Raw genomic sequence first — 17,588 nt, forward strand, 5'->3', positions numbered from 1 at the left:
TTTAGCCACTAGCTTTGTATGAGTGTGGCTAGATGGGAAGGGGGAAGATTAATTTCTTCCTGGAAACAGGACAGGCAGTGCAGTGATCTGAGGGGTATGTGCACGCAGCCACACAGAAGCATGAATGAACTATCAAGAAATGTCAACCCATGGGCTCCTCAGACCATTGTACCAGCTTTGTGGTGTGTGTATCTGAGTGGACTTGGGGAGGTGGGTCAAGCAGTGGGAGAGTTTCCTGCAGGACCTAAGGGTGGAGATCAATGCGGATCCTGAGGCAAGTAAACAGTGTGGAGAGACAGCTCCCCTCAGAGGGAAATGGCACCTCCTGCTTTGAGCAGCTACCAAAGAGCTGAGATTTCTCTAATGTGCCCAGCCTGTCATATGGAAGATGTCACTTTCACTAGAGCCAAGAACTGATGACACCATAAGGGCCAGATCCTGACATAAGGATCTGAAGGACTTCAGATCCTGCCAGAGGCTCCATGTGGAAGAGGGGTGACAGGGATGCCTGTAACTGGGGCTATCAAAATATGTTCTCTTAGGCCAGGTATACAATAGACCTTAAAGGTGATTGCAGATATGCAGTTCCAGCTACAGCAGTGGTATGGCTGGAACTGACGTATCTACAGTTGACTTACTTGGCCGTCCACGCAGAGAGAGCGGTCGACAGGAGAGTTTGTCCCATTGACCTCCCTTACTCCTGGGGATATTGAGCAGTACAGGGGTCGACTGCTGAACCCTGAGAGGTTGATTTTGCGTGTCCCCACTAGGCACATAAAATCGAACCCCAGTGAGTTGACAGGAGTATTGCGATTAGATCTTTCTGGTAGTGGAGACAGACCCTCAGTGAGTTGCAAGAGGAATTGCTGACTAGATCTCTGGTGTGGAGGGAGAGAAATGTAGGCTCCTTCCTTCCCTGAGTAAGGTGATGGCTAGAGACCTGAGTGCCGGCAAGACAGCAATGGAGGAGCCAGCAGAGCAGCTGCTTGGGGATTTGTGTCAGTTGGCTCAGTGAGGAACCAAGTCAGTAGGTGAGGGCTCAGCTCCCAGCATGTCAAAGACAGGGCTGTTGCGTTGCTGAGGCAGGTACATGAAAGCCACAGGAAAGCAAGTGAAGTGTGCAACTCAGCTAACATGCAGTTTCCCTCTTCAGGTGCCCAGGCACCTTGCTGGGGCGGGGGGTGGGGCAGAGGGTCTGCTTAAGAGCTGGTGCTGCTCCCAGCTTTGCCATTGGAGCAGTGAGTTCGCTTACAAGCAGAGGGAGGCAGGGCGATTAAGGCAACAAAAACTACAAGAAGTCCTGTCGCACCTTATAGACTAGCAGATATTTTGGAGCATGAGCTTTCGTGGGCAAAGCCCCACTTCGTCAGGCACTTCAGAGTAGAAGTAATGGACTCCAGAGGTGTAGGGCTCCAGGGCTGGTTCACTTACTCATAACGACCTTGGAAAAGGGGGTAAACAGGGAGATTGCAAAATTGGCAAATGCTACAAAGTTGCTCAAAATGATGAGGTCCAAAGCTGAATGCTGATAGTTACGGAGGGATCTCACAAAATTGGGTAACTGGGAATTCAGTGTTGATAAGTGCAAAGTAATGCACATGGAAAAATATAATTCCAACTAGACAGACAAAAATGATGGGGTCTAAATTAGCTGTTATCGCTCACGAAAGGGATCTTAGAATCATTGTGGATCATTCCCTGAAAACATTTGCTCAATGTCCAGTGGCAATCTAAAAAGCTAACAGAATATTGGAAATCATTTGGAAATGAAGAGATAATAAGACAGAAAATAACATATTGTCTCTTTATAAAGCCATGGTGAATACTGTATGCAGATCTGGACATCTCTTCTGAAAAAAAAAATACAGTTTGAACCTCCCTCATCTGGCACCTTTGGAACTTGACTGGTGCCGAATGAGAGAATTTGCTGGACCATGGGAGGTCAATATTGTCTTACACATTACCAACACTTCCACTGCTTATTGGGCTCTTGGAAGATATTTAAGGGGTAGATTACAGCTAAATAACAGCACAGAGCCCTGAGAGCCAGGACTGGTGGCTGAAAACAAACTTTATCGGACCATGGGAAACTTGGCCACACCCATGATAAGTGGTCATCTGGTTAACTAAAAGGTACAGAGAAAGGCAACAGAAATTATCAGAGGTAAGGAAGAGCTTCCATATGAAGAAAGATTAAAAAGACTGGGACTTTTAAGGTTGGAAAAGAAAAGACTAAAGGGCAGGGGATGTGGCTATGTTAGAAGTCTAGAAAATCCTGAATGGTGTGGAAACATTGAATAAGGAAGTACGGTTTACTCCTTCACTAATGTAATACAAGAAGGTACCCAATGAAATTTATGAGTAGCAGAGCTAAAACAAACAAAATAATTATTTCTTCACCGTCATCCTGTGGAACTCTGCCAGGAGAGGCGGAAAGGCTCAAACTATACCAGGGTTCCGATAAGACCAAAATAAGTTGAGGGACAGATCCATCAATGGCTACCAGCCAGCATGGGCAGAGATGTGGTCCCTACCCTCTGTTTGCCAGAAGCTGGGCATGATTGACATCTTCTGTTCATTCCTGCTGAAGCACCTGGCACTGGGCACAGTTGAAAGACAGGATACTGGGCTAGATGGGCATTGGTATGACCTAATATGGCCATTCTTACTTTGTATAGAACCGAGCTGTACCTGCTCCCTGAGGTAACCTCGTGACCCCATTCCCTTCCCAGATTTGAGAATGTGTGTGTGTGTGTCTATCTTTCCTCAGAGTTAGTAATGAAGCAACAATATACGTTAACATCCTTAAACTAACCTGTGGCCCTTAGGTGACTTGCCACAAGATGTTACAGCTGAATGGATCTAGTATGTATTTAATTCTCTTTTTTAGATAGGAATTAGCTACAGTGCTCCTGTCAGCTAATTGCTAGTTATCTGCCAAAAAATTCAAGTTTTCAAGTGCCTGACCAGCCCCTGGAAAGAGGTGGGTTTGTGTGTGAGACAGGGGAACAGCGTCAGGCCCCATAACCCCGATTTGCTGCTTGGTTTGTACCGAGCATGGTCACTAACACTCTTGAAGACACTGTCCTCACATGAGCCCACCATGCCCTCCTTCTGCCCCTCCCACTAGCAGGGCACAGTTTGCCCCCTGCTCACCTGAAATGCCACCCTTGCTGTGGTGGGAACTGTCCTATACAGGTGTCAGTCGGCTCCTCTCCTTCCCCCCCAGCTTTCTCCCACTGTCGCCTCAGCTGCTCCCAGGGTTTCAGCCACTGACTTTAGGTCAGTACCAGGGAAGTGGCTGTGTTAGTCTGTGTTCTAACCAAACAAGCCAGCAGTCACGTAGCACTTTAAAGACTAGCACAATAATTTATTAGGTGATGAGCTTTAGATGCCTTTAGGTTGGTGACTTGGAAGTCTACTTCACTGGACCACACACCTCCCTGTTCCTGCTCCTCTCCCACACGTTCAGCTCCCACCTTTCCTTTCCCTCAGAGCCTTTCTCTGTCTCTTATTCCTCTCTTCCTCAGCGACTGCAGCATCATTCGCATCACATAGGACGAGGCTCAAGGATGATACTGCTCTTAGCATCTAGCTTTTCCTCATAGCCCATTGCTACTTCCTCTGTAGCCTCTCTGAAACCTGCCCTCTCCTCCTGGTTCACACTTCTGTGTCAGTGCTGTCATGGCCTCTTGGCCATGGTCCCACACGGAGCTCCCCCCCCCACATGGCTTGCACACTATCCAGTTCTTTTATCCTGGGATTTCTGTTTCAGTACTGAACTGAAGTGACTCCTGATTACAGAGTCTCAAATCCCTCATATAAAAGCAGCTTTGCTGAACCCTGTCCCAGTGATTTCCAGATTTTGACACTTCATTGGATTTTATTCTTCTGTCAAAAGATTTTTTAATAAAATACATGCTGCACGGTTTACAATGAGCTGCTGCTAATGGAGCTTAGATACCTGGGGCATCACATACTGCAGCATTTCACAAGCTTTCTGACTGCCTGATTGATAGGGTTTAAAATATATCATGTCCCCGCCCCATCCAACTCCTATTAACTCAAAAGAAAGATTATACTGACTTCAAGAGGAGTTGGACTGCGCCCTTAACAGGAATAGCTGTTCCCTGAGGACAAAGCCATCTACGCTCTGTTCTTTCCCATTGCAATAAAGTGTTAACCTGGCACTGCATCAATGCACGGGAGTGAAACCAGGGACGGAAGAACTCTCCTTGGAGAATTTGTGTCCTTCCTTGACCTGAGCCTGTCATCTACATGAACCTAGGCAGAAGCATAAATCAGTGTCTGGAGAAAGCTGACTCAGACATTATAGAATCATACAATCCTAAGGTTGGAAGAATCCTTAGAAGGTAATTTAGTCCAGCTCTGCCCAAAGCAGGACCAACCCCAACTAAATCATCCCAGCCAGGGCTTTGTCAAGCCAGGACTTGAAATCCTCTAGAGATAGAGATTCCACCACTTCTCTAAGTAACGCATTCCAGTGCTTCACCACCCTCCTGGTGACAGTTTTTCCTAATATTCAACCTACCCCCTCCCTCTATAACATGAAACCATTGCTCCTTGTTCTGCCATCCGTCACTACTGAGAACAGCCTCTTTAGAGCCCTCCTACAGGAAGTTTAAGGCTCCTATCACTTCACCTATCACTCTTCTCTTCTGCAAACTAAATAAGCCCAAATCCCTCAGCCTTTCCTCGTAGGTCACGTGCTGCAGCCCGCTAATAATTTTGGTTGCCCTCTGATGAACCATCTCCAAAACATCCACATCCTTTCTACCCTGGAGGTCCCAGAACTGGATACAATGTGGATTTGGCCTCCCTAGTGTTGAATAGAGGGGGAGAATAACTTCTCTAGATCTGCTGGAAATGCTCCTCACCATTGTAGCCTTCTTGGCTACAAGGGCACACTCTTGGCTAATATCCAGCCTCTATCCACTGTAATCCTCAGGTTCTTTTTTGCTGCACTGCTGCTTAGCCAGTCAGTCCCCAGCCTGTAACAAGGCTTGGGATTCTTCCATCCCAACTGCAGGACTCTGCACTTGTCCTTGCTGAACCTCATCAGTTTTTCTTTTGGCTCTGTCCAGGGTTTTATTCCAGGCTCTGCAATTAACTTGGAGTTGGCAATTTGCAGCCTCTCTGTACCTCAGTTTCCCCAAGGATGGCAGTAATTCCACCTCGTGGACATATTTTGAGCCTAGGTTCACTATAATGTTTCCAAATCCACTTAGACCCTTTAGAGAAAGAAGCTGTACCTTTGTGAAGCCTCATTATCTGAATGGCGTCACTCACAGATTCAGTGCTAGACTTGTTGTGACTGACTCAGTGGCTAGGAGAAAGCGCTCTGGCTTCTGGGCCACATAACAGGATTTCCAGTGCGGGACAGCGACTGGTGTCATATTATGCTTGTGAAGGATGGAGAGGAGAAAAAGATTAGTACATTACTGTGTCTCTTCCTGCCAACCTAGTCTACAGCGCCTGGGCAGAGAGCGTATGTAACTGAATTGGCTTTGACTTCAAGGGGGCTGGGTTTAACCCCCCCATATCTGAAGGTTATGCCATCTGTTTCTTTAGCCCCTACTGCTGCAGGCAGGCCCGCTGGCAGGCTGCGGTTCAGGGCAAAGGGGGCAGTTGCCCCAGGACCCCGTGATTCAAAGGCGCTGGAACTTCCAGCTGCTACTGCTACTACTGTATCAGTGGCAGCAGTCAGCGTCCCAGCTTTAAATGGCTGCAGAAGCACCACACCATGTCATCTGGGTAGTGCAGCCCTCATCCCCGTCTGTCTGAGGTGCCCTCTTCCGGGAGCATGTCCCCAACTTTGCTCAGGGGGCTGGGGGCGCAGCACAGGCTGGTGGTTCCCCTGCTGCAGGAGTTGTTTGTTAACTGGCTGTGGGTGGGAGGTTCTAGAATAGGGCTCACAGTCCAGATCCCGCCCGCAGCTTGCCTGGATTTGGCTCCCGGGGCTCAGGGCTCCCCAACATCCGTCTCGCTGCGGAGCCGGAGCTGGGCCGTGAGCTCTGTTTGGTGGGGGGCCAGCGGGAGGGAGAGAAGTGGCGCTTGGATTTGTGCAGTGCGCCCGCTCGCCTTCCCTTTCCCCTGGCTGGGGGAATGGCACTGCCTGGAGAGGCTTCTTCCCTGCTGCTCTGATCGGCTGGAATTGTGACCAATCAGAGAAGCAGGGGTGGTGCCAGGGAGCTGCCCCAGGTAAGCGCCCCCCATTGCCCAGGCTCCTCACCCCCAGCCTGCTCCTGCACCTTCCTTCTCAGACCCCACACCCCCAGCCTGCTTCCTGGCAGCACCTCACACACTAAGCCCCTCATTTTGGCCCCACCCCAGAGCCAAGTGTGGGGGCTCTCAAAATCTACCATCCTTGGCTCCATCTGTGGCGGGAATGAGGGAGTGTCCTTTTTTTGGTTTGTTTTTCGGTTGGTGGAACACAACAGTTTGTGCTGTTGTGGGTTCTTTTTTTTTCTGCTTCTCCCTTGTGTGGTCCCCAAATGATTATTCTATGGGGCAGTGATCCCCCAGCCCCAAAATGTTCCCCACCCTGTCCTAGACGCTTTATAATCCCCAGTGTCATACCTAGGTCTGGCTGTCTGTCGTGGCAAAACAAGGGGAAAATCTACGTCAGTAAACGTAGGAAAAAAACGTCCTGGGGAGGGGCAAGAAGGGCAGCAAAAGCGGCTGGTGGCTCCAGTCATCTCTGTGTGAGGCAGAAATAGATAAGTGGGAGCACAGATGTGCAGAGAAATGTGATACTGCAGAGACCAAAGAGCTGCCAGGAGAGTGCCTGCCGAGCGCTGCCTCTAAGCAGCAGCAAAGCGTAGGCAGGTCAATGCTTTGCTTTCAGTTATAGGGGTTTATATTGAATCCTCGGTGCCTCAAAGTTGGTCATTATCAGCCCAGAGTTGTTCTAGCCTGTGCTTGAAATTCCCCTTACATGGTGACCTATGGACAGTGTGTAACCTGACCACACATACAATTAACTACTGGTGTGGAAGAAGTTTGCATCCTCTCCTGCACACCATGTAAGTCCTTGGAGGTGTAAAGCAGCTGATGGGAAAGGTAACAAATGCAGGTCAACAGCCTCATACAGCCACAGGTTCAGCAGGAATGCCTGGTGCCACCGCCCAGCCTGTTGGAAAAATTGAAGGAGTTTGTGGGGAGAGGATCTTGTTGACAATTTGTATCCCAAGATACTAAAACCCAGAACTGGGACCCCGCTGGGAATTATTTTTAAAGGCTGTTTATAAAGCCAGGTCCATCACATAGTCAGCCAGGGTTATAAGACCCCTGCTGAGGGCAAACATCTAGAAGAAGTAGGAAGAAGTTTACTTGATCTTTTGTTGGTGAGACTGAGATCGAAATAAGAGACAGACTTGTTGAAAGTCCCTGGATAAGGGTAAAAGGGGTTAAAAACCAAGGATGATGTCACAGTGGGGGATCTACTGCAGACCACCTAACCAGGAAAAAGAGCCAAACTCTGGCCCTCCTCTTGACTGAGAGACCCTCTTTTCAAGAGCCTTTAAATTTAGACCTTCCTCAGAAACCCCCAACTCATGTATCTGATGAAGTGGCTCTTTGCCCTCGAAAACTTATGCTCCAAAATATCTGTTAGTCTATCAGATGCCACAGGACTCCTATTGTTTTTGAAGATACAGACTAACTTGGCCACCCCTTTGATGTATGAGACTTTCTGTAAACAACTGACAAAATCATCCAAAGTGAAGGCTTGGCAGTAATTGGAGACTTAAACTACTCAGAAGTCTGTTGAGAATTGAACACAGCAGGACACAGATTGCCCAACAAGCTCCCGGAATGGATTGGAGACTTTTTTTTTTCTATTTTGGAAGGCGGAAAAAGCTCCTGGAGGGTAGGCTGTTCTAGATTTGATTGAGACAAAAAGCCAGGAATGGGTTGAGAATTTGAAAGTGTCAGGCAGCTTGGGGGAAAGTGATCAGGAAGTGAGAAAGTTCACGATTCTAAGGAATGGGAGGAGAGAGAGCAAAATAAAGATGATGGATTTCAATTTTGTTCTGTACTCACAATGGTCAGTGCTTTTTTTGTAAAAAAAAAAAAAAATGGAGGAGCCGAGACTCAGGTCGTGTGTGTGAAGAGGTGACATTTGGGGGTGCTTAGGGGGTTCCATGTATCCCCCTCCCAGTGCTGGTCCCTCTTTGAGCTCACTCTCGGCACCGCACCACTTCCAGCGAGTGCGGGAGCAGTCCTGCCTGTCCCCTGGAGCGGGTGACTTGAAAGCAGCGCAAGCTTTCTAGCGCATGCGGCTCTTGGGCCGCGCCACTCTAGGGAGGGGGTGTGGACAGCCCCTGCACTCACTGAGAATACTGCCACGCTGCTGCAGGAAGAGGTGGGCTGGGGTGGAGCAGGGGGAGGATCAGAGAGAGGACAGGCCATGGAGCAGGGGAAGGGGCACACATGGAGCATGGGCAGGGAAGGATGGGTCACTACTGGGGACAGATGGAGCATGGGCCGGGAGGAGGCAGGACAGGGGCATGTGGCCAGTGCCCGTCTTGGAATCTCCATGCTAGTCGCCTGTGTGGGAGAGGGGCAGACACACACATGCATTGCCCTTTTAAGTACTGTGGCCCCACCTAAAGTACACTGCCCGTGTAGTTAGACCAGGAGTCTGTAGCAGTGGTACCCTGCTCTGTGGGGATGGGGAATGCAATGAGGGGGGCGGGACTCCAGGGAGAGGCAGAGGGGGGACCTGCTGACATCAGCGCCCCCTCCCCCTCGTGCGCACAGGAGCAGCTGCAAGCAGAGAGCAGGAGCAGCACATCAGTTTGAGGGGCAGGGGAGAAAGTTACCAGCCACATCCCTTACAGAGACCTTAGGGGAGCTGCCTGGCTGCCCTGGTTCCATCCGCCACAAGGACAGGCTCCTTCTCCAGCAAACCCTCCTCGTAGGGGCAAAGCAGGCAGCAACGTTACGAGAGGGCATGGCCCAGCTTCACTGGAGGACGCCTCTGAGAGATGAGCAACAGAGCAGCAAAACGGTCCTGTTCAGTGAGGAGCTACTGCGCAAGATGAGAAACGGCTGCCCAGGAAGGAGGACTGCGGAAGGGGCCATGGTGGAGCACAAGCTCAGGATGAGTCTACAGTGCGACGCTGTTGCAAAAAAAAGCAAATGTCATTCTGGGACCCATGAGCAGGAGCGCTGAGAGCAAGACACGGGAGTTCGTTCTTCCGCTCTCGTCTGTGGTGAGGCGAGCAGTGTCCAGGTCCAAGCCCCACGTTTCAGGAAAGATGTGGATACACTGGGGAAAGTCCAGCGAAAAGGAGCAACGCTGGTTAATGGTTTAGAGAACATGGCCTGTGAGGGGAGAATGAAAGACAATTGGGTTTGTTTAGTCTGGAAAGGAGAAGGCCGGGAGGGGGCATGACAGCAGTTTTCACATACATGGAAGGTCATTACAAGAAGGCAAGAGTAAGATTGCTCTTAGCCTCTGAGAAAAGGAGAAGAACTGATGGGCTTAAATTCTAGCAAGGGCGGGTTAGGCTGGACGTTAGGAAACACTTCCTGTCAGGGTGGTTAAGCACTGGAATAAATTCCCCAGGGAGGAGGCAGAATCACCATCATTGGAGATAGACTAAATCTTATGATTTTGTGATTCTGCACTGTGGTCTCTCCTGAATGCCTCTGTAGATCCCGCTTCAAGAGCTGCTTTAATCAACTGGAATGAAATGCGGGGGTGGAGTGGAGCCCGCCTCTTATCTGCTCTCTTTGTTGCTCCCTTCAGGGGATTCTTAAGCTGTAAACTGTCCTTCCCTCTTCAGGCGGTTGCTCAATAATTGTTGCTCTTGCTGCTGGGAATCCTCCAAGGGTCAATACTGACCATCTGGTGCTGCTGAGGGAGGGAGACATGATATGAGTGGTGCTGCTCTGCATCGCCAGATGGAGCTGCCTTTGGGTACCTGCTGCCTTCCTTGCAAGCTGAGGTTACCAGGCCAACCGTAGAGAGAAGTGTGTAACTGGGCACGCCAGTAGTGTGTTAGCATCTTCTCATCTGCAAGAGACTGTGAGAATTGCAGCCTATAATGGAAATCCAGGATCACGGGAACCACAAAACCTACCCTAGTGACAGGAAACACAGCAGGGAGTCCGGGGGCACTTTAAAGGTTAACAAATTTACAAGGACATCAGCTTTCGGGAGCTACCACTCACTTCCTCAACGCCTGAAGTGAAAGGAAGGCTGGGACACAGAGATGGGAGTGTAACATCAGGGCTAATTCAATCAGGGGCATGTGGCTCGCCTTCAACAGGGATGAGCAGGGGAGAGTACCTGAAGGGGAAATTGCTTGTCATAATGAAAGAGCCACTCCAAGTCTTTATTTAAACCTCTTCTGAGAGTGCCTGTGTGTTTGCAGTTTGTCTCTACCCCCACAGTCATAATCAGCAACAGAACAGGATGTTGCCAAGATCTGAAAATATTCCTAATGTTCAAACCAGGCCCTCTCGTGCTATGGTTTCTTTAGATGCACCACTCCTACGTAGGCTGGGTACGTACTTGGGTGGGAGGTCTAAGGTGCTGCAAGAAATGATGTTGATGATACAGTGCATGACGTACAGCACATGACTCAATGGCCTCTCGAGGTCCCTTCCTGCTCTGTGAGATATGGGCTTCTTCAGTAGCACCCTTCCGAGGAGAAGTAGGGAGAAGCTGTGTGTGTATTTGGACAGATGTATTTGACCACAGAGATGGCTGCATTTTCTCGATGGGTAAAGTCAGTGCTACTTGTGTTTGCATTAGGTGGTAAAAAGAGTACATAAAGTGCTTGGGGGCAGCAGGGCTGACAGCCACCATGGGCCCTGAGGCAAGGTGGTGGGGGCGGCTCCATGCCCTGGAAGGGGCGGAGCCAAGGATAGAAGGGGTGGGGCCTCGAGCAAGTAATCCTTAGTGCTTCTGTGGCTCTGGGCCCTCCTGTCTCCCGGAGAGCAACACTGCCACGGCATTTCACAGGGGACTGAAGCTCCAGCTGCTGCTACTGTGGTGGCCAGAGGTACGGGCCTCTTTGAAACACCAAATCACTGGACAACTGTCCCTTTGTGCTCCCTCCCCCATCGTCAGGCCTGCTTGGAGGTCATAAAGCACTGCAGATGTTCATTAGCAGCTGTCTAGGTTTCATAACATGGCTACTGCAGGTTAACCAACAATGGCTTAAAAATTAAAACGTGATTTACTGTGGCTGGAAGATGCACACTCCTCTTGCGGATTATTAAAAGGAAATGCTTCCTGCTTTGCTCTGATTAGGTTATTGTTTATATTATTGGAGCACCTAGTTCCTCTAGTCAAGGAGATGGGTGTGGAAAAAAGGAAACAGCTCCTGCCCCAGATAGTGACAGATCAGTTTCCCTTGGGAGATAAAGCCAAGTCAGAAATTTGGTCTCTGAAGTAAAGAGCCCTGTGATTTCTGTGGATGCATATGAATAAGCTCAGTGGATCAGACCAATGGCCCATCTAGTAGTGGCTAATGTTGGCTTTTTCTGGGCAATAACAAAATATAAACAGCAATGCAGATAGGGAGCCAATTTTGCAGCCTGATGCCTTTGCTGAGCAGGTTACGCAGGCGTGCCCCAGCTAGTATCCTGCGCTGATTATTTCACTGCTGCCTTTGGCTGCCTTGGGATCAGCTAGCCGCCTAATTTAGCATGACCTCGGTACATCCATCAAGATAAGGTTTAGAGAAAATTCCCAATGGAGCCAAATGGATGAAAAGTGTTTTTATACTTGTCTTGCTCAGAGGCACTTGTGAAACAAGTCCAAGCAGGAAGACATGGCTGCTGATCAGCAGTACAAGACAAAGTGCAATTCCCGTTTTACTGAGGCCAAGTCTAGAGCAGAAACTTTTCCTGGTTATCGTACAGATTGAACCTCTCTAATCCGGAACTCTCTCAAACAGCAAACTCCATAATCCAGCATGATTTTAATCAGCCAGAGCACTACTTACCACAGGCATGGCCAAGTTTTCCAGGCTCCCATAAAGTTTGTATTCAGCCACCAGTCCTGGCTCTCAGTGTTCTGTGCTGTTATTTAGCTGTAATTTACCCCTAAATGTCTTCCAAGAGCCCAGTCAGCAGAGAAAGTGTTGATAATATGCTAGACAATATTGACCTCCCATTGGTCAGCAAATTCTCTCGTCCAGCACTGGTCAGGTCCCGAGAATGCCAGACGAGAGAGGTTCAACCTGTAATATTGATTGGGGAGGGGTGACTTTTCTGTGGACAACGTTGCTTTTCTGGTAGAAGTCCCCATGTAGATTCAGTTATACAGCAGAAAAGTTCTTTTCCTGGGATACCTTATTTCACGCAGGGAGCTAGTATAAGCTCTATGATCAAAAATACTTTTTTGGCATTATGATTTACATCTGCACTAGAGGGTTTTCTCTTATAACTACGCTGGGAAACCAGTTTTAGTGTAGATTTGGCTTTTCTCTCCCCAGAGAGTGGCATCCAAGGAGTACTGAGCATATCCTGCTGGTAATTCTCAGCTACTTGCTGGTTGTGCCTAAGGCTGGGTTAGGCTCACCCTATTTAATGCCCAATGAAGTGGCCGGTTACTGTAATTGTGGTTCTTTGAGAAGAGATACAAACATGTATTCCTCTTAGGTGTGTGTGCACCCAGTGCGCTGGAGCTGGGGACTTGGCTAGTGGTGCCTGAGCATCCATGTACGATAAACTAGGCTTACAGTAGTAAAACTGCCGTCACGGACAGAACTCTGACTCCGGCCCTGGTTGGTGAGAAAGAACTGAAAAGGGTCAGGGCAGCACCTGATTATATAGCAGGTGAGGGGCAGCAGACATGAAGCGCAAGAGATGCTACCCCCCCCGGGCACTGTGTGCAGCCTGGCCAACAGCCACCATGGGCCTGGGGGCAAGGTGTGGTGGGGGCCTCGTCCAAGCCCCCAGAAGGGGCAGAAGGGGTGGGGACAAGGGCAGTCAGCCCCTGGCACCACCCAGAGCACGAAGCTGGGGCCCCCTCCCAGCCCTCAGAAGCTGCATGGAGTGATACTCCATGGTGTTTCAAAGGGGCCCTGAGCTTCTGAAAGCCACTGCTGCTCCTGTGGCAATGGAGGTGACCAGCAGCACTGGGTCCCTTCGAAATGCCAGGCCCTGGGGCACTCCCCACCACGCCCTGGTTGGCAGGCCTGCCTGTGCAGAACACAGCCCTGCATCTGCTGAAACCATTTCAGATAATCGAGCCAGCGGGCACTGTCTGAAATACATGGTGGAGGTGACATGCTGTGGTCTTGGGCAGGAAGTGGAGTTATCAGCTTCCTTGCTCTGGTGTCTCTGTCCAGCTGACAATGCCATAGCCAAAACCACAGCTCGTGTGCCGACGGTCATGGGCTGATGTGAGCCTGCAGTGAGTGGGGGTCTGAGCTACTTCCAAACTCCATGAGATTGGAAGAGATCTGCGGATCCAGCCGTTACTGCGGAGGCAGCAGTCATCAGGAGGACTGCGTTCAGGAGGGGGCATAAAATGAAGCACAGTGTGGGATCCAGTGCCCTGACTGAGCTCATGCGCTCTGGTGTAAACCTGGAATCGTTTCATTGAAGCCAGCGGGGTGACTGTGGCATTCACCAGTGAAGAATCGGGCTCTGGATTTCCCCAGACTTGGTGTTTGGATCCTGGGGCTCATTTCCCATCCCCATTGAATACTAACAGAGAGGTAGCCATATAATTCATGCTTCTCTCTTTCCCCCCACAATATATTTGATAGCCTAATGGTCCCTTCTGTAATTGCTGCGTAAGCTGGAAAAGTACAGGCTGAACTTCTCTAATCTGGAACTCTCTACTCCGACAAACTCCAGAACATGGCATGATTTTAGTTAGCTGGACGACCACTTGTCATGGGTGTGGCCAAGTTTCCTGAGGTCCCATAAAGTTTGTTTCCAGCCACCACTCCTGGCCCTCGGTGTTCTGTGCTGTTGTTCAGCTGTAATTCACCCCAAAATGTCTCCTAAGAGTCTAGTAAGCAGCGGAAGTGTTAGCAGAGCTGCTAGACAATACTGACTTCCCATCTTCCAGCAAATTCTCTCGTCCGGCACCAGTCAGGTCCTGAGGGTGCCGGATGAGAAAGTTTCAACCTCTAGTATGCTTGAACTAGCCACAAATCACTTACAATACTTAAGTAGTCTCGGGGATAGCTGTGTTAGTCCATAGCTTCCCAAAACCCAAGCAGTCCTGCAGCACCTTAAAGGCTAACAGATTTATTTCTGCGGGAATGAGTTTGCAAGGGTCATAAGAAAGCTCATTCCCTAATAAATACATTTGTTAGTCTTTAAGGTGCTGCAGGACTGCTTGTTTTCTGTGCTACAGCACTTTAAGACATTTAGAGAGACTTTGCCACTGCATTATAGTGTCCTGTGCACTGCTGAGGGGCTTCTGGTTTTAAGTTGCTTTCCTCATTGTCTGACCGTTTCCTGAGCTGCCCTGAGCAGTGACTTAAAAAAGCAGTCACAGTTTCCGATGATTGTTCTCTGTTTTCACTCTTTCTCTTAACTGAAATGAATCTTCTGGCTGGTAGACAGGTCCACAGGCACGGGAAGTGGGGGTGAGCTGCAGCACTCCTAGGTTTTGGGCATCCCAGACACATGCCGCTGTTGTGCAGAGTCCCAGCTGCCAGGCCCTCCGTTCCCTGCGGGCTCCACTTCCACCCAGAGGTCCCACTTGGCTGAGATACCCACATACAGGGGCACTTCTGCTGGTTCCATGGCCTACCCAGCTGCCAGTCCCGCACACAGGGGGCTCAGCCTACAGCCCTGGGTCCCACCAATCTCCGCATGCTGGATCCCACCTAGCGGCTAAGCCTGGGGCCTTGTTCACAGGGCCGTACATGTGGGGTCCTGGCTACTGGCCCCCGATCAAAGGGGTTGTGACGGGTGTAGCCAGAGGTCAGGATGGGAGCAGCTCAGCACCCTTCTCCAAAAATTGTTCCTGTGCCGCTAGACAGGTCCAGCTTTATCAATTCCTTGTGCACATTTCAGCCCCTCCTGCACAGAGAATTGCCTTCTCTTTTTTCAGGGAAGTGGTCTCTTCTCTGTCCCATTTTTTTTCTACTGCTGTAATTCCCCCGGTTATGTGAAAATGCCCCAGCTGCTTCAGTCCACTTAGCTATTGACTCCTCACAACACATCACCAGTCTATCATTTGGGATCATTGAGCATTGGCCTTGTTAACTGTGCATGGGAGGTCAGGCCTTCCAAGGTTCTGGGCCAGGTTAGTGTTTTAAAAAAAAAACATCCATCAGGGATGGTGATGGGTCCTGCTGTGAGTGCAGGGACTGGTCTCGATGACCTCTCCACATCCCTTCCAGTTCTACGAGAGATTTGTATCTCCATGTTTCAAGATCTTCCATGAGCCTGCTCAGTTGTGGGCTGCCTGGTCTTTAGCCAGACTTTCTCTTCCTCTCTCCCACAGGGACATCCTACAACGTAATGGTTCTGCTGTGGACGCTGCTATTGCCGCTCTGGTCTGCACTTCAGTTTTGAACCCCCAGAGTATGGGCCTGGGAGGAGGGGTCATCTTTACCATCTATAATGCAACCACAGGTATGGTAAGGGCCTGCCCTCCCCATAGTATTTGCATAATTCTCATCTATTCACTCTGTAGCCTTGTGGAAGCCAACGTCCTGGACGCTCTGGCCAGGCATTTTTCTATGCACTCCCCGGTTAGAATGGTATTTTATGCCCAGACAAACCATCCATTACAGTCGTCATTGCAGTAAGTCAAAAAGGAATCTTGTGGAAGTGAGGGACTGTTAATGCAACCCTGTTCAAATGTTGTCTGAATCCCAGGTACAGTAGACCCCCGACTTACACAGGGGTTGTGTTCTTGCAAACCCCGCATAAGTCAAATTTCCTGCTCAACTTGGGGGTGCCAGGAAACTGACAAGGGCACCAGCTCTGGTCCGTTTCCTGGCTCCAGCAAGTAGAAGGGAGCCGGGAACTAGGCAGCAGCCTGGCTCCCAGCTCCCCTCCACTGGTGGGAGCTGGGAAACTGACCAGCACTAGCGTTGGCCAATTTCCTGTCTCCCACAGTGAGGTGGGGAGTTGGGAACCAGGTGGCATCCTGGGAGCCAGGCGCAGCTTCTCCCTGGCTTCCCCCCACTGAGATAAGCTGCACCAGGCAGACAGCTGCAGTGGACTGGCTTCTCTCAGCTGGGGGAAGCCAGGGAGAAGCCGTGCCATTGCGGCTGCCCGCCCCACTTCCCCTTCCTGGGGTAGACTGGCGGGCAGACAACCACAAGTTAACGCAACTCAAAGTCACTCATTTCGGGGGTCTGCTGTGTCTGAAGGGCTGATGCTCACCTCACACTCAGCCAAAGCCAGTGAGATTGGAAGTGAAGCATCTACGATGAGAATCAAAGTGTAAATCCTCTAGGCCATGGGGGAGGCAGGTGTCAAAGGGGCACTTGTCCCGGGGGCCGCCATTTCAAAGGAGCCCAGAGCTCCAGCCACCACCACTTCTGTGTTGGCAGCAGCCACCAGAGCTCTGGGCCCCTTTGAAGAGCTCCGAGTGCATGTGGCTGTGAGGGAGTGGCGGAAGGGGTCAGCACTGTGATCTGGGTGTCGCTGAGAGCTGACCGCTCTTGGCCCCACCCCTTCCATGCTTGGTACCGCCCCTTCTGCTCTTGGCCCCGCCCCTGCCATGCTTGACCCTGCCCCTTCTGCCCTTCCTCCTCCCAGCTGGGCCATGGCAGCTGTGGGTGCCGCTGCTGGGCTGTGTTCAGCCCTGTTGTGACTGTGATGAGGGAGGCATGTGACTCTCTATGTCTGACAGTGCTTTCTTGGGTCAGACTGTGGACGTAATGCTTTGTGAGGGGGCAGCTGGTGTCCTTTACTATGTGCCAGTGCAGAGGGCTGCCAGGTCAGAGCAGTACTTGGTGTGGATGTTGGGGACTCCCCAAAGAGCCAGGCTGTGGAGATTCAGGCTGTCTGAGCTTGCAGCTCGCTGCCTTTGGCAGTCTAGTGGTGCTCCACTCTAGTGGCTTTCAGGGCCCGACATATGACGTCTGTTTTGTTTGGCTTTTGGCACTCAAAGTTTTGTTCTGTTCCCGCCTAAGGGTTTTATTAGCGCTTTCACTTAACCCAGCCGATAGCGCCTACAGACATCAGGAATAAGCCCAAAAACTCTAGTTTAAAGCGAACTAAGCAGCTAAGTAATAAAGTCCGGTAATACACAGGGCTGACCTACTTTACAAAGCTATGCTGGAAAATCTTTCCTTTTTCTCAGCACCACCTGGTGCGTTCTCGCCTGCCAGTCAAACCCTCCACTTTTGCTGACGTATCTGTTCTCCTTTTCAGAGCACCTTAGATCCCCTGCCACTGCATTTGCTATTGGCAGCAGCTGTGTGGACATACACTTACTGATACGAGTAATAGGCTGTCTTCCAGCTGCAACCCCGCAATGCAGCATTTGTGGGTTCAAAACCCTCCTGACCTCTACTGTTTCACTTCACCTTTTTCCCATTACTTGGTGGGAGAATCCCACTGGTTGCCAGACGAAAGGGACGTCAGTGCTCTCTCTTGCTGATGTGACTGGCAGG

At 50.3% G+C, this 17,588-nt stretch overlaps 1 protein-coding gene across 1 annotated transcript in view; it reads left to right on the forward strand.

The window, feature by feature from the left end:
• The window catches only part of GGT5 (gamma-glutamyltransferase 5), a 37,444-nt gene that overhangs the window by 1,033 nt on the left and 18,823 nt on the right, over positions 1–17,588 (forward strand). The window contains exon 2 of the mRNA XM_075013069.1: positions 15,461–15,591. Coding sequence (XP_074869170.1) covers positions 15,461–15,591 — 131 coding nt within the window. The remainder of the gene's footprint in view (positions 1–15,460; positions 15,592–17,588) is intronic.

This window comes from Carettochelys insculpta, chromosome 18, assembly GCF_033958435.1.
Source record: "Carettochelys insculpta isolate YL-2023 chromosome 18, ASM3395843v1, whole genome shotgun sequence".
Taxonomy (NCBI): domain Eukaryota; kingdom Metazoa; phylum Chordata; order Testudines; family Carettochelyidae; genus Carettochelys; species Carettochelys insculpta.